The sequence below is a fragment of the Cinclus cinclus genome, chromosome Z, assembly GCF_963662255.1.
Source record: "Cinclus cinclus chromosome Z, bCinCin1.1, whole genome shotgun sequence".
Lineage (NCBI taxonomy): Eukaryota > Metazoa > Chordata > Aves > Passeriformes > Cinclidae > Cinclus > Cinclus cinclus.
The window spans coordinates 71,994,696-72,019,511 of NC_085084.1; the positions used below are offsets into that span (position 1 = coordinate 71,994,696).

General features: G+C 38.6%; 1 protein-coding gene across 1 annotated transcript; it reads right to left on the bottom strand.

Moving 5' to 3' along the window:
* Positions 1–249: 249 nt before the first annotated feature.
* Positions 250–22,280, bottom strand: C7 (complement C7). The gene is made up of 18 exons (XM_062513386.1): positions 22,266–22,280; positions 21,612–21,667; positions 20,826–20,898; positions 19,749–19,890; positions 18,804–18,945; positions 17,874–18,012; positions 17,073–17,195; positions 16,068–16,311; positions 15,316–15,429; positions 14,726–14,892; positions 13,481–13,709; positions 12,739–12,910; positions 12,298–12,385; positions 10,942–11,074; positions 9,987–10,178; positions 7,642–7,738; positions 2,421–2,605; positions 250–467 (listed from the first exon to the last, which is right to left on the bottom strand). Exons 1-18 carry the CDS (start codon positions 22,278–22,280, stop codon positions 280–282), a joined length of 2,499 nt encoding a protein of 832 aa, XP_062369370.1. The 3' UTR covers positions 250–279.
* Positions 22,281–24,816: the final 2,536 nt, after the last annotated feature.

Below are 24,816 nucleotides of genomic sequence, written 5' to 3' on the forward strand. Positions count from 1 at the left end.
CTTTTTAATACTGATGAAAATATGAAGTAAATCTGCCAGTGGTAAGGCTGGTGCCTAAGCAAGGGTTCTATTGTGAGCAATCGTGGCAAGTGCATCTCTATCTAACAAAGAGCCTCAGGCCTTGATTCAGAGCTGACCAGATGCACACTCTCATCAGCTGTGAGGAATTTCACAGCAGAGCTTACATTTGGCAGAGCAAGGTTCAAAGTATGTCCTGACCAAGAGCTGACACGTTTTGACATATCCTCCAGCAATAAGCAAAATAAAACGTAACATATCTTATTTGCTCTGTGTGTCACAGGGCCTTATGCTGACAAGGGTGACAGTCTCCCCCCGGCATCTGAGCAGCCCAACCTCACATTCGGTCATGGTCCGACGGGCAGCAGAGCCACTCACTTCAGCACAGACCTGGGCACCTCCCTCCTCACACAGCCCATCTTCATCACAAACACAGATGTTGGATGGCACTAAGCAAAAGCAGAGGGGAAAAACATTCAGGATAGCACCAAGGTCCCAAAAAACATCCCCAAAATAAAATGTTTCTATGAAATATCTAAGACAAAACAATTTTCTGGAGGGTGCTCAGATTTCACAAGAAAGACATGGACTTGTTGGAGCAGGATCAGAGGAAACCACAAAAATTACCAGAGGGCTGGAGCACCTCTCCTACACAGACTGGCTGAAAAAGTGTGCATTGTTCAGCCTGGAGAAGATAGGCTTTAGGGAGACCTTATAGCACTTGCTAGTACCTCAGCGGGGCTTAAAAAATAGATTGGGACAGACAATCTAATAGGAACTGCAATGCTAGGACAAGGGATAATGGTTTTAATCTAAAGGAGATCATATTTGGACTAGATACGAAGAAATTTTTTAGGATGAAGGTGGTGAAACACAGGATCAAGTTGTCCAGAGAGATGGTTAATGCCCCATCCCTGGAAACATTCAAGACCAGGTTGGACAAGGCTCTGAGCAACCTGGTTTAGTTGAAGACATTCTGAGTGATTAAAGTGGGATTGGACTAGAGGATCTTTACAGGTCCCTTCCAACCCAAACCATTCTGTGATTCTGTTATTCTTTCCTTAACCTAATACCCTAATTCTTTCAGTAACATTAGCTGACATTCAGGCTCAGTGAAAAAACTAGAAGTGGAAACAAACTGTGCATGGCTGGGGCTTCTTCTGCTTGGACAGGTTGATCATGCTTATGGGAAAAACTTGCTCAAGGTGTCTCAGATGTTGTACTCAAAGCCTTCTCTGATGGTGCTTCTTGAACTGGGCCATGTGTCTACTAGTCTAGAGCTCAGACAACTTGTAGGATGAGAGATCTGTCTTTGGACACTAACAAAATGATCATGCAAACCCTTACAACAGCTATCTATATTTTCATACAGAAAGGTTCATGAAGATCAAAGGATCTACTCCTATGATATATGTATGTATCCATGCTGTATCCATGACATTTAGATAAGAAGATTCCACCTGATATTTATTTTTCATAACTGTGTCATTTTTTTGGTATTGTATGCATTTTTTTGCCTGTGTTTGTCTTTGCTGAAGCTGCAGCCAGTTTTGTTCTTCTTGGAGAACAACTTTGTTGTTCTTCTTCTTATTTTTGTCTGTTCAATCCTGCTAGACGAAACAGATGAACTCCTACCTAGTAACCCTTTTTATTTTCAAATTATGACAATAACCATGCCTCTAGCTTGGGCACTTCTAAAACCCTGATTTATTGCTTCATCTTCCCATTACTGGTAACCCTTCATTAAATGCAATGTAGCATAGGACACTCAGGGAAAATAAATCAGGGAATTTGAAAACTTTCACTGCAGACAGATTACAAAAAAAACAGGAACTATTTCCTCTGAGGGAAGAGACCTCGCCTTTAATCATTATATGAGAAACTGGGGGTAGACAGTGAAGAACTGTCTAACTGGCTTTCCCAGCTAGCATACAATAAGACTTTTAATTCCTAGCCAAGGATCCTGCTGGGGAGACTGCTTGGCAAATTTCAGGAGAAGATTAATTATTCCTGTGGTCACTAAGATTCCTGCAGTTGCTGTTTTAAGGGATCTGAACAGGTAGATACAGTGAAAAAGAGTAGGGCAGGGGTTTCACCTTAAAGGAGAAAGTGGACCAAAAGGATGATTCACTTAATAGGTACTAGGAATAAGCTTCTCCTGTAGATAGCACATTTTGTTACAATATCCTGCAGGGTTCTCTTTTCCATGGTTGAAGATTCCTGCCATGTTTGGATACCAAACACTTGGCTAATGGTTTGAGCCGACTTAGCAGTGCCTGGTGCTTCTGGGAGGGATTGCAGATGCCATGCCAGGACAGACAACTGCTAATGTGTAAGTGGGGATAGAGATTTCTGTTTGATCCTATGAACAGTTTTGCTTACAGTTGTGAAGAATCTCTTACCATTGCATTTTTCCCACGAGCGGCACGATCCACATGGTATTTCAGCTGCCTGGGGTACTTTGCAGTTTTCTGAATTAGTTAGAGAGTATTTTCTGCCCATGCACTCCAAGGCATGCATCTTGCAAACAGTTAAAGGTGTGTTTCTCTTGGTTCTTTGATCTGTAGCACAGGTATCCAGGGAAGGACTGAAAACAAAAGCAGAAATTGCACAATATAAATGTGCTCTATCTTGGTAACTCTTAAGAGCTGAGGGAGTGGAAAACATTCAGAGTCTAGTTACATCTTCTCAGTTTACTGAAGTACATCCTAAGAGTGCAGCAAAGAACTCAAGACATAGACATATGGACTGTCCAGACTTCTTCCTTTTCCACAGGATGCTGTACCTCAACAGATTCAAGATCTGTCCCATCTTAACGACAGGGATATTACCACCTTTTTTGCCATTGACCTCAGCAGCAGTGAGAGAGAGACTTTAGTTGAAAATATTTCAGATTTCAATTATTCTTTAATTTATGACAGATGCATGAATGTTAGTACACATACAGAAAACATGTCTTATATAACGATATATGAGCATACACATGTATTTTATAAGTATTTCATAGCTTTCATAATATAAGCTGTTCAAATATACTTTAAGATTTTTTTTCTGCTGTCTTTTATAATGCTTGGCTTTCACTAAATAATACCTTAAAATCAACCAGCAGAAGCCAAAGATATTTCTGGAAATACACATATATCTCCACAGAAATTTTAAGAAAAAAATTACCCAGAAAAAATTCTTACTCCTTGAAAAGCAGATAGAACTTTAACACCCACATAAATTAGCTTTTAAAAACTGGTAATACCAATTCGTGGACAACCTTAAATGGTGTTTGCTTTGGGGAACAGTTCCAGGAAGTTGCCACCATTTGTGTTTCATCCTCAGAGTGTAGGAGGGGAGTAAAAAACCCCTTCCATTACTTCAATTCCAGGAAGTTATCATTATTTGTGTTTCATGTTCCAAGTGTAGGAGGGGAGGAAAAAACCTCTTTCCATTACTTCTGAGTTTTAATCTCTAACTCCTAGCTTCTCCACTTCTTCTCAATGCAATCAGCAGTTTTTGTGTGGAATGAACAAAAGAGTGCCTATCTGGAGCAGAGCATGCCTGTGCTCTCCTGGATGCACTTTACAGCCATGGGTAAGGTGCTTCACAGAGTACCAGAGAGCAGAGATAGGCTTCCAGGTGATGGAGAGATTTGAAATTCAGCCCCAAAGCCTAATATTCAGCATAGCTCCTCATTTTAAGCTCACAAACGCCTCCATTGAAACTTTTGGTGCCTTATAAGCCAGTTCTGAACATCAATCTCATATAAACACGTGGTTGGTGGGGAGAAAAGGATGATGTGGTACAGGTAAATGGCCCTAATGAGGAGCAGACAAATGGCCCTGTTTGAGCTTCATGACACTGACTGAAAGATAGGGGAATGCCTGCAGAAGGAAGGGAGAGGAAAGTCTAGTAAGAATGCCAGAACTCAAACCTTGCTGACTTAATGGCCAGGCATTAGGGTAATTTTTGTTGTTGTTGGGTTTTTTTGTTTTGTTTTGGTGGGTTTTTTGTTTTGTTTTTGTTTGTTTGGTTGGTTTGGCGTTGTTGTTTTTTTTGTTGTTTTTCTGTTGTTGTGGTTTTTTGTTTTCCTTGTGAATTAGGAAGTGGGTTTTGATCTATAAGTAAGGCACTAAGGAGAAGAGCTTTCTCCAAGATTCAGGAGTGGTTTTAAAAAGATGACTTAGGAGCCTTTTAAAAGACCTGGCTTTACAGAAATTCTAAAATACTTATAGCATAGTGCATTTTTAAGGTATTTAAAACATGGCATGGACTTTATTAGCTGAGCCTGAAAAATTTGGTGCATCTGCATGTGACCAGATATTTCTAATACCTGTATTAACTCTTCCACTTAGGTTAACATCCTTAACCACTACAGGTCCCTTAACTGCTGTGCTGGATCAAAATGACAGCTACTAAATCCCTAGTAAAGTTTGTTGCATGAATTTTCCCTAATCCTCTTTATTAACAAAAAGAATGAGGATAACCCACTTACTCTGAGGCAGAAGAGAACAAATTATATAGCAGCGGGCACCTGATAAAGGAAATATTTGTATGCATTGTACTGTTTGGCCATCTGACTGCACAGTCTCTAAGATAGTGGAGCCCTAATTTCTATGTGGAAGTTATATTTACAGACAGAAGTATTAGTAAAACTCCCTGTTTATATATCGTCCTAAAGAACAAAATGCGTTCCAGGGAAAGCAATTGTATTTAATCTGTAATTAAATTTGTTATTATATTTAAAATTGTTCATATATGTTCTTTACTTGTCTAAGTGCTAAATCTCAATATCTGAGTATTAAGGTCAAAATCTTGCATAGAAGGAAGTTTAATTTACCTAAAAATATTAAAATCTGACCTCTGAGCTAATCTGTCACTTTATACCACTTTAGCAACACCCAAAAGAGGAAAGGGAGCTGATTTAACCAGCTGCCAAAGTTTGAACCCAGGAGTTCAGGGAACATGTTGCCAAACTCTTGCTATAGTGCCTCAGACTGTCTTGAGAGTGATTTACACATTTGCTTACAGCTAGGTCAGCAGAAGAAAGACAGTGGAAATCAACATATTAAGATGCCTAAAAAAAAAAGGATGGAGAATCCTCACTTATAAGAGAAATTAATAATTTGCACTTATTGCTGAGAAAGGATCTTTCCCAGGGCTGGGAACATCACAACACTGCAATAAAAAGTATTAGAGGCAAGGAATAATCCTTGAGTAGAGTGAATGTGAGAAATTCCATAGTTTTTACCTGAAAAAACAAGGTTAAGGATAAGAACAATATTTTACTAAAGCACATGTTGTGAGAAATTAAATAATATGTTTTAAGTCCATAAATACCTTCTTTCCCTTTCACCTGCAATAAGAGGTAGGAAACTTTTGGTGAAGTGAAAAATTCATCATGCTGGAAATGATCTTAACTTCCTGAAATTACATTTGAGATGAGAAGTTTCAATGTAACACAGTCCAAGAACTCTCAGAACAGACACAGATGCTTTGTAAAGAAATTTGAAGAAAGGAGGGGATAATTCTAAACAGTTATAAAATCTCATGTTTCACTGTGGAGACAGCTCTTAGCTACTGGAGGCTGAGGTTTCATCTATATTAACACACTGTGCTCTGGCCCCTTCCACGTGCTGGGGACAGTTTACACAGAGTTGCTGGTGTCCCTCTTTGCCCCAGAAGATGGGGACTACATCAGACTAGAATGGTCTCTGACTGTGGTCACACCTCAGCTGTGCCTGAATTATGCAGGAACTGGCCCTTGTCAAAGTTCTACCAAGAACTGCTGTAGCAATTTAGCAGCTCTGGTGCTTAGGGATCATTCCCTTGCTCTCTCATTGATGAGGACAGATGTAACCTTAGGCACCCTACCACGAGGGACAAAATACCAGCCTGTTCTAGGGTTCCTGTGCTGTTATGGACAGTCTCTGTAGCTAGTCTCCTGGAAAGTGAAAAGGGTGGAGGATAGGTCTGAAACCAAGGTGTTCACATTAACTCTTCTTGCTCCAAACTCTCCAGAGAAGAGGCTACTGCTGAAAGTCATTGCCAAAACAAAGCAAGTTAATTCTACTCTCTGAGGAAGGATCAGACCAAGGTCTGCTTACATGCTTTGCTCCTATGCCTGGAAGATTAGTCTGGTTTGACAGCTGATGATTTATCCTTCTATCATTAGATGCATTATTTCAAGACAGTGAAACGATGGCATGAGGTAACAGGAATGACTGTTATCTATATTCTTGTCATTTTGAGCATAATTATAAAAAATAGAAACTGGCAAGTAGTAGATTAATTACAAATGAAGCTTCAATGCATAGCTAAATGTAATTCATTTAACCTCCAAGGTTACTGTCACTGCCCAAAGCCTTCCCTAGCTCTGACTCCCCTTGTATTCTGTGAACTGACCTCAAGACATACATAAAAGAAAAGGAGTTGCTGAACCTTTTATATAAGTACTGAGAGAAAAATTGCAGGACCAGATTACTTAAAGCATTTAGATGTTTAAGTATAGGAATAGTATTAAATTGCAGAGTTATTACAAACCTGGCACTTACCTTTGCACACAAGTCAATGGCCTCAGGCAGTAGGGAACTACTCAGTGGATCAGCATCTGAACTAAGCTCACCAATTTTAATATGTTCAAAGCACTAATCTTGTCTTAAAATTGGAGTCATCATGCAGAGCACTCTTGGTCTATGTGCCTGATAGAAAGTGTGCATGCTCCACTGAAAGTTCTACTTCGAAATCACTTGAGCCACACCTTCACAGTTTCTTCCTCCTACTACACATGGGTAAGACATATATGGTATGTTATCCTGAAGTTTCCAAACTGCTCAGTTCAGTCACATAAATCTGGCCAGATTTCATATCTAAAGCTTACACCCATTTCATAGGAGTGACTTGATAGGAGACATCATCCAGTCCATGCAAACCAGTCCAGGTGTTGGAGTGCTGAACTCTTTGGCACATCTGTTCATCAGTGCCATTTGGTCTCAGGTGTCTTCTTGTTACTCCTCTGTTTTGGTTCTCTTACTTTTGTGTCTCTCAAAGAACTGAGACACTTACTCATTTCCGTACATTATTTCTCCTGCATTGCTTTTTGCAAAATATAGGTTTAAATCAAACATGAAACAGTAAACTCTAATCTGCAAGTTATGAAGTCAGGAAAAGTGACATGACTGTGAAAAGTGCTGTGTAAATGTGTGATGAAATTAGATTACTGTGTTTTTCATAACCCCCTAGTATCTCAGCAGTGAAAAGAAATCTGCTTTATTTCACTAGCTTATTGCTTTGATAGTTTGTATCCCAAGGGCCTCTGTTTTAATTTTTCCTCAATCCTCTAAATCTTGAAAATACAATTTTATCTTTTTTTCATCTACTTCACAGATAAGTAAAACTATGTTTTCACCTTCTGTCATCCAACCAAATTCCAGCACTGCTAAAACCCACCAAGAGTTCTGACAAGGCAGGTTAAGTGATGAGGAAGACATTGATTGAGGTGTAAAGCAAACCAAGTACAATGTCTCTTCCTCATGTAAGTAAAGTTTTCTCCTCTGTCATAGGCTGAAAACTTAAGAAATGTAATTGGTCTTGAATAAAGTGAAAATCTAATTGCCAAATTGAGCCTGAACTTACCCACACTCATAGGGCATTTTGCACACACATTGTGACTGATATACTTTCTCCCATGGCTGACATTTAGGCTCTGTCACTTCTGTTTTCACACTGTGCACTGAAGTAGAAGAACACAGATATTAAGGGTCAGAAAAACAACGGCTCTTAGAGGTCTGCTTTGAAATTATCAGTTGAGTTTAAAAGGCACTGAATTATGTAGTCATGACATAAAATCACATCCTACATGGTCATTAAAAGTATCTACTACAGGGAAGTAACCAACAGTATCAAAAAGATATGATACACTTTGCAAAGTTACTGTTCAGTAATTTATCCATGGTTCACCAGCCAGATGGAAAGAGACAGGTACTATGTTAAAGCTTAAACATTCATCTCATTTCTGCAGCAGTTATTTGTTTCTGCTAAATTTAGCACTGCTGAATCACAGCTGGGAACAGTTTTGTCATTAGGTTTCAGAATTATTAACTTCACTGTTGTTACTAGAAAAGCTACGGATCCAACCCCCTATGTGAACATAAATATCTTCATACCCTGATGGCAATGAAAGCTACAAGTTCCATCATCAGTCCTCAGTTTCTACCAACTTTTAAAATAAAAATAATAGTAATTATTGGGGAATTTTCATGATCGCAAATGTACCTTTCTTTAAGTAGAGAGTTGTACTCTAAATTTTGCTAAACATTTATTTGTAGGTTTCATACCATGTTAACAGCAAGACTTTGCTGAACCCATATGAACACAATTTCTAAAAAGGTTTATCCTGATTTTTATTTTCAGACTGTGTGTCTGCTAACATGAAAATTTAGTACTCCAGATTGTTGCCTTTCCTTAAAATACCTCCGTTATAGATTAAGACTTGCTAAGCAAAATAGATAAATTACCAGTGAAGACGAAAAAAAAGAAGAGAAAAAGAGTTGCAGTGCATTATGATACAGACAGCAAGCATAAATCTGTCTTCCTGTAGAGGGGAAATTTTCACCAAAAATCACTTCATTTTCTTTATCCCCTGGGCAGTTGGTTGCATAGTGACTAAACACTCCCATCAAAGCATATGCATGCCACTGTGTCTGTGAATACTTCATAATTTTTACTCTTCTTATCTGGTACTTCTTGAGTTTTTAACTGTTCTCAATCCAATTGTTGTCCTTTATCTTTTTAACTCTTATACTATTATAATGCTTCCAATACAGCCAAGCATGAGCTGTTCCTTTCTTTCTGATGGAAGCATTTGAAAATTTCCAATTATTACTGGAATTTGAGAACATGATGTTAGCAAAAAAAACCAAAAAAGCAAATGAAAATTAGTCACTGAGGCTAAGCCTAAGTAATTGGTAACAGCAGTTCAGCACTGCTACTCTGGAAGTTTAGCAGCAGCAAGTCATTTTTGTATGGCTATGCTATTCCTTCAGAAATCACTACACTTCCTGTTGATGTGTTTATGACAGCAGATGACTTACATCAGGAATCTCACAGGACTGTTGCCTTTTGATGTCTAAACCTGACTGTCACCTTCCTCTTTCTGCAGTTGAGGCAATGTCAGCTGCATTAGCTGATAAGGAGTGGACAAAAAAAAAATGTAGCAGATGTGCTAGTCTCCTGCAGCAGTGGCTGTTATCCCCAGCCAAGGGTCTCCCCAGATGAATATCTGGGACCTCAGGTGTGAAGATGTGGCAGGCTTGAAGCACAAGCTGCTTGGGTGCTTCTGTGTTGCTGACCAGCATCACAGCAGTGCTCAAAAAATTCTTGTCTGTGTTCCATGGTAGGAAAAGATGACTTTGAGCTATTTCCCTTTCTGCCAATGCCTGCCCATATCAAACTAGAGCTTAAACAGCATGAACTTAAAGCAGCATTTTCCCATTGCTTCCAGTTCCTGGATATTTACTTCATATCAGCTGTCTGCCAGATCAGCAAAAGCAGTCACCCAGTCCTGTCTTCCTGTGTCACGAGAGGCTCTGGTGCACTGAATGGCTTCCACATAGAAAAACTCTAAGGTGTAGTTATATGGTGGTAGTGTCATAAAATATGTGAAAAGTGAAACATATTTGTGTGGCAGAATAGGTAGCATAAATCCCAGGCATTCTCTTCAAATCATTAGTGGCAACACTTGATAGCAATAGGGGAGTGGGAAGCAAAAAGCCTTAACAAAACTTCAGTGAAATGCCTTCAGGCATCTTGTTTGAACAGACCACAGAAAACACACCCCCATATTTTCTGTGCTTCTTGTTGGTGATGTAAGTATGGTTTCTCTATCACTGTCTCAGCAATAGCTCCATATATATCTAAACTACATAAGGCTTAGTTGGAAAGAAACTCCTGCATTGTACTTGAGGACTGCAGCGGCTTACCTGGTCTCTTGCACTGGACAGTATTCACATCGGGAGACCATTTGAGGCTGGGCTCACACAAAATGGACTGTGCCCCTTCCAAGTGCATGCCATGTGGACAAGACAGAGTTATTCTCTCACCAATCTCGTACACAGGTTTCCATGGCTCTCCTTGCAAACCCCCCTCCAGGTCAGGTAGGAGACAAGCAGTTTCTGTGGATTGAAGCATTTTGGACAGCCACAGTAAATCAGTGCATTTCATAAAACAGTCATGTATTTTATTTTCTCCAAGATTTCTTTAAAAATTGAATGCTGTGGTTAGCTGACTTTCCTGTAGATAGGTATCAGTCAGGATATTAATTCATCACACCAGACAAACACGCATAACTAAGGACATAGAGACAGTATCTTCTACTACCTGCAGGTGTAGCCCTAGGTGTATGAGGGCTTCCCTGTCCTTAGGACCCATGTTTCTGTTGATGGCTCCTACTAGACAACAGCTTCCTAGTAGAGAGATATCACACATATAGCACCCTGCAAGACCACATCCTGGTATACACTGGGATGGCCTTAAAACAGTGTGAGCTAGCATTTGCGGGCAGTCAGTCGTGCTTGAAAGGAGAAAAGGAAGATGTTGAACTGCAGTACTGAAAATCTTCATGGTTCTTGCATATAGCCCTAAGACTGAAGTAAGCAGCAATGCTTGTTTCCACAAGAGGTAATTCCTGGGCTGGAATTTAGTCTCCCCTCAGTTCCAGCCTTCCTTAAAATTAGAATTTATGGGTGTGTTTCTAATTCAGCATTACAATATCTGGATTCACAGTAGAAGTCAATTTAGACCTGATTATGTCTAGGAAACTGGGAAATACAGGTGTGTCTTTTTCCCCCTTTGTAGCTGGAAAGCAGATGTTCTGAGATGTTCCATTGGAATTCAGAAATGGAACTGTAGTTCAAAACAAGAATCAGTTAAACATACCCTGGCAATATCTCTCTCCAACTTGCCACTGTAAATTACTGCGACACTTAGCAACAGGATCACCAACAAGAGAGTATCCATGTTTGCATGCATAAACAATGTTTTTCCCAACAGGGTATGAGTTTTCAGCATTCTGAAAGAAAACAAATAGGTGAAATTTTGGATATAAAATAAAAGAACTACCAGCAGCACTGAACTCTCTTTGATTCTAGAATGCAGTAGCTGAGGACAGTGAGAAGTATTACAGCTACTCTACAATGCAGAGATGAGAGAGTCTGGAATACTGCAGGCAGTCCTGGTTATGAAGTCACTAAATTTGATCAAAAGCAGTATGGAACCGAGCTCTCCTGATGGTGTATAAACAAACTGCAAATGTGGCTGTTATCAAACATTAGCAGGGCAGGATAAGATCTTGAACAGCCTTAGGCTGGGGTGAGATCAGTGGAGACTACATGGCTTTGCCAATTTTTAGGATGGCATGTTATCAGTTTTCTAAAGGTTAACATGGTGGACTTGAAGACACAGGTTTTTTCTCATTTTATATTTCACTGTCTTCTAAGGAGAGATCTTATGAAAAATTGAGACTACTCCAGGAATTGGAGGGTTTAACCTTTAGTTTGTGAACCAAAAATACCAATGTAGAAGGCAACTATTTATTACCAAAAAAAATATCACTAGCAAAAGATGGAGGGCAAGATTTTGGGTCTTTCTGCAGGTTGCAGTTGTGCAGAGGCAACTAATGAGTACTGAACTAATCCTTTTATCTATTTATTGAGCAAACAGACTTATGACAGTCTCATAACATGAAGAAGGCATAATCCATTTCTCCAAGGGAGGAATTAGTCCCCCTTGCCAAACAGGCCTAATCTGTGGTGAGCCAAGTACCTTGCCAGGTCTTCATTTCACCAGAGAAAGCAGAATAATGAGTTACAGAGTGAAGATTCCTAAAATATTTGTACAATTTTGTTACAGACTTCCTGGATGACTGAGCATTTTTTCTTTGTGCTGTTGTGATTTTATATGCAATCCACATGGCTCAGTATATTTTTAATACATATATGGAATAAAGGACAAGTAGATGACTTTCCTCTGATGGTACCATGGTCCAGAGAAGCAAAGATCTTGTTCTGGTTTTGAGTATGGGGCTTTTTTGTTTTTATCTAACTTCTAGTCTGAAATTTTGATACCATTGTATAAACTTCAGACAGTGAAAAATGCTGCAAGAGTGGCTATTCACAAGGTTGGATACTAAGCTTGTCAATAGAAATACAAATTTGCAAGTGAACGTCTATATTAACTGTAGAAAAGACATTGCAGGTAGGGAGAGAACAGATAACAGCAATAGAAATAACTTACTTGAACAAATCCATTTTCTAAGAGGGGAGGAGTTGAACAAAATTCTGTAGGATTTATGGATAAATCAAAGCAGTGTGGTTCAATCAAGCTATGAAGCAAACAAAAGTACAGTTTAGTCTTTTTTTCTTTCAAAATGCTACACTCCTCAGTGAAGCCCATTTTCAAGACACTTATGCGTACATTTACATCATGATTATATTGAAATTTGGCACTTGCAGGCTCTCCAAGAGTGGTAAATAGAATGCTGTCAAGTTTACTGGCTTTTACCCCCTTTCCTAGCCTTGTCTTCTGTGGCATTCACAGCTTCTGAATTTCATTTTCTTTCAACTTAAATATTAAAGCTCAGTAAGTGATCTCCTTGAATTTAATAGTTTATGCACCCCTCTGAAACAAATTTTCAAATCTTTCAGCAGTTGTCTCTAAGTGTTTTTCATTACCTACCGAAGATGCTGCAACTCTTCATCTTGGCATGCTTTGCTTTCATGCTGCTCTCCCATGCAGGCCTTCCCACCACCTCGTGGGGAGGGGTTGTTACAGGTTCGACTCCTTGATTTCCTTCCCCCTGAACAAGGACTCCAGGAAGACCAGCAGCTCCATTGTCCATCAACAGCACCTGTGCAACAATTGGGAATACATGGTTTAATGTGAAAACTACTCTCTTTAAACCACTCTCTCTTTAAAGCACTCCCTTTGAGAAGCTTAAAGGCACAGGCTGTTCAAAGCTAGTGATGGCCCCAACTGTGCCCTTACAGAAAATTCCAGATTGCAATAATCTAATCTTCCATCTTTCCCCAACTTTGACATAGGTATAATTCCACAGAGGCTATATATTATCAGTGTCTGAGAGAACATAAAAACAGCTATCAGTTGCTACTAATTATAAAATTAAAAAGTAAAAATTTTTGAAGTAATTGATAATTAATTTAGGGTATGTACTTACCTACAGGTGGTTGAATTGAGCAAGTTAGTATTGTTCACCGTATTTAATACTAATAATAAAACCAGCTCTTTGCTAAGGACTGTTTAGACATGCTAAACAAAGACTCAGGCTTGGCATGACCCTCCCCATGCTGTTTGTTCGCAGTGATATCCCACCCCAGCAGCCACTGCATGGGTGTGCAGTGGGACAGACTGACTCTGGAAGCAGGAGAGCACATTTTGCCACTTCTAAAAGAGTGCTGACCTGGCTGATCTTGCACGAGAGTTCCCAGCTCACAAGCTGCTCCAAAGGTGTAGGGCTTGCAGTAACACACACACTGTGTTCCTTCCACAGCTGCCTCACCACCATTCTGGCAAGGCTGACATTTGCAGGGATCATTTTCAGCCATATATTCTTCAATGGCTTGTTTTAGGTAATGCTTTTTGACTGAGGCACAGGGCACTTCCTTTACCAGCTCATATAATGGTGTTAGCTACACACAGTAGGAAAATATGCATATAAAACAGTTATGACTGGGATATAAGAGTTTATAAGCACATTTCATCACGCAAAATAATTTGTGACATATGCTTCTTCACATGGGAGTTAGCACATTAGATGCTCTAATTTGCTAATTAGCTAAAATCTTATGTTAATATTTAATATCAGCCTTTTAATGAAAAGCCAGTTCTGCTTAAAGCATCCTTTAAAGCTCCTGCTATATCAGTCATGTTTAAACATACTTGAGCTATGAGAATACAGGTGAGATAAAAGCACAACACTGACCACCAATGTACAGTAACTCAAATTCTTACTCAGATGTTCCCAGCACAAAAACAGAAAGGACATTTAAAAAGCCTACTATGGCATTTCATGGAACAGTGATCAAAGGTAACAAAAATTGAAAATGTTTTGCCTGTATATTGATTAATTTATGATATTATATGTCTTTATGTTTAGCTGAAAACTTCCTAACAGAAATATTTGGGGTTTATACCAATCTTGAGTATGTGGGCAGATCCCAAAACAAGACAAGGTAGCAACGAATACAAGGTAGCAGTGAATAGGGCCATGCCCAGATCTGAAGTGTCTGATTTGGATAATCTCCAGTTGTGCTAAACTTCTGGATGCAAAGTAAAGGAGGAGAGATAAAAGGGATACAGAAGTTGGCAAATGAAGTGGAAGCCACGCAGACATGCCGATATGCATTTTGGGAAAGGGGCTATCTCAAATCTGGTCTTTCTCTAATGCTAACATGAGCCTCTATTCCTAACCAGAACTCCACTAAAGTCACCGAAGGCTGTTGACCTGTCTGGACTTACATTTGTGATGCACCTGATCATTTTAGCTTCACAGCACTTTCTTCCTGAGCACTTCCTTTTCTATAAAGTGATCTGAGACCAAAATGAGTGTAGATCATGGCATGATTAATCACCAGCTGTAGCTTAATAATTTCTCCCCTTGAGGTGATCCCATCTGCTCACCTCTGCTTCAGAAAAATAGCCTTACCTTTTTTTTAATTACTCTGGGATAGTCTGTCACTGATGCAGCCCACAAGGTGTACATCTGACTATTCCCAGCAGGATTATCCAGGTCTAGATAACTGAGGCCAGCAACAGCACCTGGGCTTCCTCCTTCTATATATGGGTCTCCTTTAATTTTATTGCCACTGCTTCCTGCAGATTTAGGATAGGAAATATATAAAATATAGGCATTGCTATGTTTACAAATGGAAATAGAAACAAAACACACAAAAACTCTGATAGCAAGTAGTGAAAGGACTCACTGGTGCAGTTCAACCATCTGTGCCTGGACAGGAGCTTCCACACTGATCATATATATAGGAAGTGTCTGTTTTTCCAGGTGTCTTGGCAGCTCTTACTTAGGGTGTCCAGAAAAGTGCTATTTACTGGGAAAGCATTAGCAATAACTGACAAGTGCCAGACAGCCTTTTAAACCAGACACTTGATGTCTGGGTTCAGCACTTTAGGATAGAATTCATCAAAATTATCAACACCTGCTCCTCATTTTAACAGCTATTTAGGATGAGATGAGAGACAGATACATGACAACTGTGTGAGTCACCATTGAATACTTACCTGAAGAAGTCAGTAGCAGTTCATCCAGTTTGGTGCATTCCTTCTTCTTCTTTTTCACAATGAATGCATTCCACCCTGATGAGGTACACTTCCACAGGTCTGTTGTGCTGACACCTGCAGATAATCCATCCATTAATAATACTGTTCGCAGAAAGTGTGTCAGATTAATTTCTGAGTTTCCCACTGGCTAGAGAGGTCATGAAGTACAGTTAAACTAGAAGGTAACTAATTAGCATTTGTGTGCTGTGGGAAGATCCACACATTACTAAAGCTTCTTGATGAATGCTCAGAGGCATGAGGTGTATCTGGGTACACTTTACAATATAACTTATTTTCTCAGCAGTCCATAATTCTCCAGCACTGTTCCAACTGATTACCTTTATAGGTGCCACTCTGGTGTTTGCTCTGTAATTTTTTCTGCTTTACACAGTTTTACCCAACCTTCACCTCCATGTAACCTTTAAATTTGAACATTGTTTGAGATTTATATTCAAATACAACCTTAGGAGGTCCTAAACTGACTATAATTTTATACATATACCCAAAGCACTGCAGGCCACAAACATGAATCTAGAACTAAATGCTGTTGTTTGAACACATTTTTAGTCTTCTTTCTTTTGACCATGAAGAGAATGTGGTAACTTGTAGATGTCTGTTACTTGATTTCAGAAATTAGCTGGAAAAACATACATATAAATTTTTATTCTTGATTACTGACTTTGCTTTCTGCAGCAAACACTCTAGTACTTTACCTTCTGCTTTCATTTTGTCAGTATCCATATAAAAAATAACTTTGTAATGTCCTCCTAGAGACCCAGAGTGTAAGAAGTGTGTCCCAAAATGTTCAATGAGTCTTCGGTAGACACCGTACTCGTAGACAACTGGAAGGTTGAACAGTTCCTTCCAGAAAGGCTCCGCAAGAGTGAGAAGGTCTGGGCGGTTGTTAATAAACTGAGCAACTTCCACACTGTTCTCAACAACCATCAGCTGCTTACTCTGGGGGAAGGAAAAGCCATCAGTCATGCTCCATGTGACTGTCAGAGTGGCTCCTAATAGCCAGATGGCACACACATACTATTGGCAAATAACCAACAGCTTTACAGAGCTGTTAGATATGTCTAAGCAACATGGTAAATGCAAAAAGAACACCCTGAAGTCATAAAATATGGTTGGACCCTTATTTATAACTGTTTCAACATCTTTGTTTTCCTCCTGTGTACTTGAAAACTGGCATAAGGACAAGTGAGATCTCACTCTTCAAAGATAATGGTAGCTTCCGGAATCAGAAGCCTGGCAGAAGGAGGTTAACAAGTTTTGTCTGAAAGCAAATGACTGGCAGTTGTTCTTTGCACCCTGTTTTTTCTAGGTAAGAAGTATTTCAATCTTTTTGCTCCACTATACTGACCAAGAAGTAGCAACAAAAAAAGGCAATAAACCACTTGAAAAAATGAAAAAGATGAATAAATTATGAGAAACCAATGACTTCTCCCTTAAATGGGGAGAAAAACAGATAGCAAATAAATAATTACTATTAAATAAGAAAGATGAAGGAAATAGAAACAGCAGCCAACTCCTTTGGACTGATAAGCAAACCAGTGCCCTGTTTTTAAAGGTTTTATGGGATATTTACTGTCATGCACTTTGCGCCAAAAATATCTTTATAAAACAAGCATTTTCATCTCACTACAAAAACACATTAATAAAATAATGAAAGTATTTATGCAAAATACTAAGCTACAGTGACAAGTTATACATACCTTTTGCAGATTTTTATTCTGTGTCTGTTTGTATCTGTTTGAATTTTCATACTGCTCTACATGTTTCATATAAGACCAGGTGCTGTTGAAAAACTCATAACTGAAATCATTCTGAACTTTAACCTAGAAGGTGAAAGATGGATGCCTGTATGAAGAGGATTCACTTAGGATATAAAAAAGAATAACTTACAGAGTAGAATACTGCCTTTGTGATGCAAAATAAGCTGATGTGTTTTTCAGGCTGAATTAATTTTAGATTTCATAAAAAGTATTGCACACTATTGGAAAAGTATGGAAATGCATTCATATATATATGTGTGTATGTGTGTGTGTGTTTGTGTGTGTGTGTGTATAAAATGTTTATGCTATGCAGTAAAGTACGTTATGGATTTTTTGCATGCTTTTGATAAATGTGAGACAAACCAAATCACTGAGACAGTGACTTCAAACAAAACATCTCTGGAAAATCTACATGCCAAAGTCCTGCTTTTCACACCCCCCAAAACATTTCTTAGTGTGATTCAGGTCACTGCTTATGCTGAGGAGATTAGCTTTACATTCAATCTAACTGTGAGAGATTAAGAAATCACATCTAAAAAATTAATCTTTTTTTTCCCTTTTATTTTAGCAAGATATACACCATTTGGTATTTCAAAATAATAAGCAGCTAATAAGAGGGTACAGGTGTCATTGAGCTGTGTTTAGGGAAGTGTACCTGGCAAAGGCTCCTGCAAGCTTTGCATCATTCTCCCAGTTTTAATCATGACTGTAAATACAAAGCTATGCTTAACGAAAACTTACCTGAAAATTATAAGCGAGAACACTTTCACTCAGCCTGTAGTATTCTCTCCTATCACCACTAAAGACCTTTCTGCATTGCCCTCCAAAGCTTTTTGTATGAATGACTCTTCCCTTAGTCTCACCAGTAATAATATCAAAGCTACAAGAAGAAAAAATACGTCACTAAGACAGAGACAAAAATTACAGAGCCATTATGAGTACTGTATCTGCAAATCATGATCAGAGGCTGATTTAACCAAGGAGTTATCACTAGATAGAATTCTATATGTGCAGAACTGTAGTATGCATGGCATAATACAGCATTGAAAGGGAAATGTTGGTCTTGATTTGTCAATAAAAATTACATGTCTTCTCTACAGATTAAGACATTTATATCTATCTCAACTGATTTTAAGTTTTATTGTTTGAACAATTACTGCAACACAGAAAAAAATGGGGCATCCATTCCAAAGTTGGGGGTTAGTGTTTCTTGTATCTGAACTGTATTGCATAACAAGTGATAAATCAACACCAAAGAAACTTAAAACAGTTATTTTGCTAGGTTTCAGTTCAGATATATAAAGAGAAATCTATCTAAATATAGAGTGCTAAATTCAACAGCAATGAACAAAAAGAATGAACATTGCTGGCTCATTTTTTCCATGCTGAAGATCATATGTTACTAGTTGAAATTTGATTTCATATCTTAGTAGCTGTCTTTCAATAGCAGGAATGAAACACTGAAAGCTTTATTCTCTGCTTCAGGTCAAAGGACCTGTACATTCTGCACTGAACTGTTGGCATGGTGGAATTAGTTGTACTGAACATTTTTGAATATGGGATGTTTTACCATAAGCCCAGGAACTCTATCTGTTCACCCAGAGCTTGCAAATACATCAAAATGTAAGTGCATTTGGTACCAGAACTACAGAGCCTGGCACAAAACATTACCCTGCTCCGGTAAGTTCTGAATTCAGAGGTGTTTTGTCAATATCACATACAGTTTTCCTCTCTTCACATCGATCTTCATCTGCACCGTCCTCCTCACAGTCCTGATCTCCATTGCACACTAGAGATCTGCTAATGCACTGACCTAAATCAGGATAAACATGCATGAGGAAAGAAGTGTTTGTTAGTTTAAAAATAAATCACCTAAAATCAAAGCAGAAGTCCTATTAATTTATTACATTAATTAGCATATTCACTCCCATGATGAACAGCCTGTGCCCACGAGGGCTTGTGAAACATTGAATGTAGACATAAAGAAATAGTGCATAGCACACTTGAGAGAGCCATAGCCACTCAAGGCTTATGATATATCAGTGAAACAATTGACTGCTTGATCTGCTTCCTAAGCTTTCAAGCTTTGACCCAATCACTGATGATTAACTGTGATTGTCTTCCTAGCAGCACAAAAACACATTTGTCACAGTCCTCTGTGATAAATATCTACCTACAAGATAATGTGCTCCCTCGGTGAAGGTAATGGGAGCCACTTGGTATATTTTATGGAGCATTAGTTTCCATGATCTGGGTCATTTCATGTTTGGAAATAGCCTAGAACAGCTCCAAGACATCAATGAAAGCTTGCATTCCTTAACTACCTTCTTGTAATGCAAAACCTGTTGTCTGGGGCAAACAAGTAAGGCAGAATGATTTAGAGAGGGCACCAGGACTACATCATATTACCTTCAATGCTCTGCAATACTACAGATTAAATTAAAAGCATGCATAGTCAAGGCTATCTGAAAACAAAGGAAGCATTCACCTAAGTCAAATTCATCTGTAGATCAAGAGCACTGAAAATACATTGCCCATTTACTGAAGTTGAAAGATAACAAGTTTATTTTCTTAACTTCATGAGTAGAAAATACTGAAAATGGTCTTGGATGGTACCTGAGAAGCACCTGAACCGATCACCACAGCCATCTTCTGTTGGGCATCCCCTTGTGGGGGTGCAGGGTCTTGTTTCAAAGCTATCCCCAGAGCAGGGGTTTCCTCCATACTGGCCATAAACTGCCACTGTCCGTCTCCTAATCTAAATGCAAATCAAAGGGGATTTTAGAAGATCCAAACACAAAGCCAGAAGAGTTTGTTACTGTGAAGACAGTACTACTACTCTAGACAGTCATTTTTTTCATTTGAGAACAGCCACACCTGGTATTACCACCATATGGTAGAAAACTGTCAAGTTAGTAGAATGACAACACTTTTGTTTATAATGTCTTTAGACTGGTCCATGAACTTGGCTTGGTTTGTTCAAAAATATAATTTGTAACTGAAGTCAAAAGAAATCTGCTAAGAAATTTAAGTGGATTTTTTTTACATTTCTAATAGGACTAATCATGCCTGATATGAATTTGTTAACGTTTTTCAAAGTAAACAACGTCTTTAAGGAAGATGATAAAATCTTACATCCAGTGGGCTAGTTTTTGTTTCTAAAAAAAGTAAGTACTTTCTCATGGTACATCTTTAATTTTGACTAATCCCTCCTTAATTGATGTAACATCAAAGTAAATGAGGAGGAAAATCAAAAGCAAGTGTCTTGCACATCTATAGGGTTGCAGTGTAAAAACCATCAACTTATTTTCATTGAAGGTAACACTCTGCAACCAAGTTTCTTCCCTTGTGACATGATGACACTAATGAAAAATCAGTGGAATTGGTACAAACCAGCATCAGTGGAGGAATATCTGAGTTTAGTGGACGTTCAGCTGAGCTTTTTGAAACTATCACCGAAAATAAAAGGAGGACAAATTATTTTACAACTTGATCACCATGGCTTTGAAATGAAACATTGGGACAGACTGGAGGATTTATCTTAGTACTTTGCACTTTAGCCTTCTTGTTCTGCTGGGGCTTTTGTCTGAGCATCTGATTTGAGGGTTTAATGAAGAGTGGCTTCTTCATTACTGGGGAACAAAGCATATGCTAATGAGGTTATGAATACAGAAAAGATGTGTCCATCTATACCTGGTTTTGAGTACAGCCATTGCACTCAGACCAAGGGCCAAAAGAACTCCAGCGGCAATGGATTGGAGAAGGGCTGCTCCGGTATTGATTTTTGCATTAAAAACAAACAAACAAAAACCAAAACATAACACAAACAAACAAAACCAACAAAAAACCACCCTCAAAAAAAAAAAAACACATAAAACCCAACAAACAAACAAAAAGAGAGAGGAAAATCATCAGGGATTTCCATCCATAAACATGAGTGCAAAACTTCCCTAAAAGGCAAAGCCAACCTTCAATTATAATAAGGGGTATGACCAGGTTTACTATAAAACCACTTGGATTTGCTTTTCATGTGTAAGAATTAAATCAGGCCCAGCTTGGAATTTCTGGCCACTGTAAAGAAGAAACTAGACATATTCACCTAGCCTAAAGATCAGCAACAAAATGAACCGCCAGTTTCCATGGGAGGCATCGGAGGTGCAGCTTGTCCCTGGGACTGGGGTAAGCTTGGGGTAAGCTGTGCCCAGTTTGTGCTGTGTTTCACAGATATGGGTTGCTGTGCCTCACACCACCACTATGCACTCTCTTCCCCAAGGATGGCTGACTCCTCTGGGTAGAAGTTAAAGGACACCATAATGCCTCACTGTTGTCACCACTGGTGGCAGTGCCAGTGCTGACACCAAATGATGTGTATTTCCCCCAGGAAATGTACCTGATGATCCCTTGAAACCCTGCCTCACATCATGCACCACAATTATACATCTTAACCTTCAGCATGTATTTTGTTATATAAATATTCACCTGGAAAAAATGGGAAAGAAGCCTGAAACTTCCAGCAACAGAAAAATCCCCAGCACCTGAAAAAAAACAAAAGTCGTAAAAGCAAATTTACTGTGCTTTTCTATTTTTTCCTCCCTTTTTTAGGTCACGTAGTTGTTCATGGTTTCTGGAATCTATACACTAGTCAGCTTAAGAAATAAAGGAAAAATGTCACAAAGATTTTTCAGCTTTGTTGCGCAAGCTTGTTTTTAAAGTTTCTTTTTTTCTTGCAATGCTATCCAATTACTTTTTTTCAGCTAACTATTTCTATATATAAATTAATATTTCATTGTGCTTTCCATATTCACTTCACCAGTACAAATTAAGTAAGCAATTTTCTTACCTTCATGTTAGACAAAATACTCATATATACAGCAATTACCAGGGCAAATCCACTTCTACCATTTGGAAGCCAAAGGAGTCAGCCAGTCTGTCTGTTGCTGTTCATCTCTTCTCACTGTCCTTTGCTACCCTGCTTTTCTTTCCCTAAAAGGGCTGAATATTGCCAAGGAATTTTAACCTTAACCCATCTAATTCTCTCCAGGGACACAGCCTGCTTTGGGAACTGTTCAGTATTTTTAAGACATATAAATCAAGGCTTGGATATATTAACTCCAGAAAATTGTGAGCACTTACTGAAAGAAGAATCATCCTTTCCTGATCTTCTCATAGTTTCTTTCCTCTGAACAAGACTTTTGAGAGATCCCAGGTCACATGCACTATACCATGGCTGAATTCACAGCTGCATCTGATGTTGCTAAGGTTTCATTTTAAGTACAAATTTTCATTCTTCACTTCCAAAGTCCTGCTGATTCTTGTGTATCAAATTTCACAGTGAAAATCAGCTTATGGATCTGAATGCAAGTTTTGGTCAATTCTGGTCTGCATGTTTTTTGTGGGGATACTCATAAAGAAAGCTCACTTTTCAGAGATGATCCACTGCAGTAATGGCATGAAAATGCCAATGAAAATGTCAGGGAAATTTACCTTAATTTATCCTCGTGTACCCCAGATAAAGCACTCATGGAAAAGTAGCACCTGTGTATACCGTACAGATATATATAAAAGTAACACCTCATGTACCAGATCTCAGGTACCACACCAATTTTGAACTGCTTACACAGTCCTCAGAAAACTAAATGTTTCATGTTGCAGCATCACAACATACTGAATTCCAAGCCCTGCACTTGGTTGGCATGGTCTGCCTTCCTTAAGGAGATGCCTAGATCTGGGGTCACACTACTCCATTCATGTGAGAGATGCCTATGTCCACTCCTCAGAGCCAATTTTGATGAGCCAGAGCCTGTCTTTGCGACTTTTCAGGCTTGGCAACTATGAATCTCTTTGATAATGTAATTCACAGACTTTCAACATATTTTATAGCTTTTCATCAAAATCCTCATGCTCCAATTTAGTTTATGACCAATTTGTGCAACACTGACAGTGGTAATTTGCCTACAAATGAAATTATTAAAACTGAGTTAAGACATTTCACAGTTGGCCCAGAACTGCAAAGAATATTTTATCTATCCAGACATATGTCTTAATTGTTCAGTCAGCTTTAATGCCTTAGATAGCAATTTCAATTTTTGTATGTATATCATTACCTATAATAACCCTCAAGACCAAGATACACTGTAATTTGGTCCCAAACAAAACATGCAAATAAATATTACAAAGGACAAGTAGAGCTAGCAAAGAAAGTGTGTGTGCTGGCAGGGATCTGGTCTCAATTAATAGGTAGTCAAATCATTACTAGTTATTACGTTATTATATTCAAATGATATAGGTAGATATATTGATAGACTGCCTTCCTGCAAAAAGTACTTCAACAAGACAAAAATGTTACTCTGGCAGATGCTGTATAATAGTCCTTTAATACACATTTTCAGGTATTTCAAACTAACAATTTTATAGTTTTTCCTTTGAAAGTAGGACCCTCCTTTTTTTCCTGATCCTGGCTTCAGAGTAATAAAAGCAAAGAAACTGAACCTACACAGTGCAAACCAGAGGGAGGGTAAAGCTAGATTTGTGCTATGCAGTGGATGGGTGCTCAGACTCTCCTCTAGAGCAGTGGGACTGGGAATGGTTGATTCTTATTTAATAGGGTACTTATAGCAGCTTTTTTTTCTGCTTTGCACTTAAGCTCGGAACCACTTTATATACTTTCCTACTTTTTTGTGTGTGTTATTGATATTTAGGGCAATATGCAGTAGCATAAATATCTACTCACACTTGAATTTTGTGACTGTGCAACACCTAGCACAGTCTCAGGTTGACTGACTGCAGTTCTACAATAACATCAGTTATAGTAAAAGGCCTGACTGGGGAGCTCCCCAATGGCTTCCCCTGATGACACTGCTGTAAAGGGCAGAATACAACTTACAGAGAAGTGGAAGCTGATTTTCCCTGTTTGTGAAAATGGCAACAATCTGGTAACCATTTTACGGTCTCATCATAGCAACTTTTGGTTCTTGCCAATCATTTCTACTGTGTACTCATAAATAAACCCTTAGAATTAATAAAATAAATCTCTTCAGAATCAAAACTGATGTTTCAGGGGATTAAAAGTGGAGTAGTTTGAGAGACACAAATGGTTAGCCATAAGGCAGGAGACTTTTTTTGTCTTGCATCAAATTATAGTCCTAGCACAGGAGTGATTAATGCAATGCTTTGTTTGCTGGGCTAATGATATCCTGCCTGGTTTAGAGAAAGCCTGAAATGGTATTGTCTGTATTCTACTTCACACTAAGGTCAACCATAATATAATTATATCAATGATATTTCCCTGTAGACTTCTGGCCTTTTATAGGATTGATGCTAAGGTTACTCAATAGTTTACCAAGCTTTAAATAGTCTCGTGTCTTCATTGTCCAAGTTCATTATGTATTACAGCCCTAAAGACAGTCTGTGCTCTGTGACTACTGCAAATGCCAAGGTTCCAGTGACAACTGAGTGGAGAAAGAACATCCTGTTATTACGATTTTGAATTGTGAAATTGACTTGGAGAGTTTTTGTATTTGTTTTTGTATGCTAAGGCCATATCACTTTCTCTTTTTTTTAAGATTTTTAATTGCCTGTTTTGCTTTTAATGTATTTGCTGTGTTTCAAGGATTAATGACAATGCCTTGGGATGTGTATCCATGAAATATGTCAAACAGCATTACTGCTGTGCTAACTTTAATGC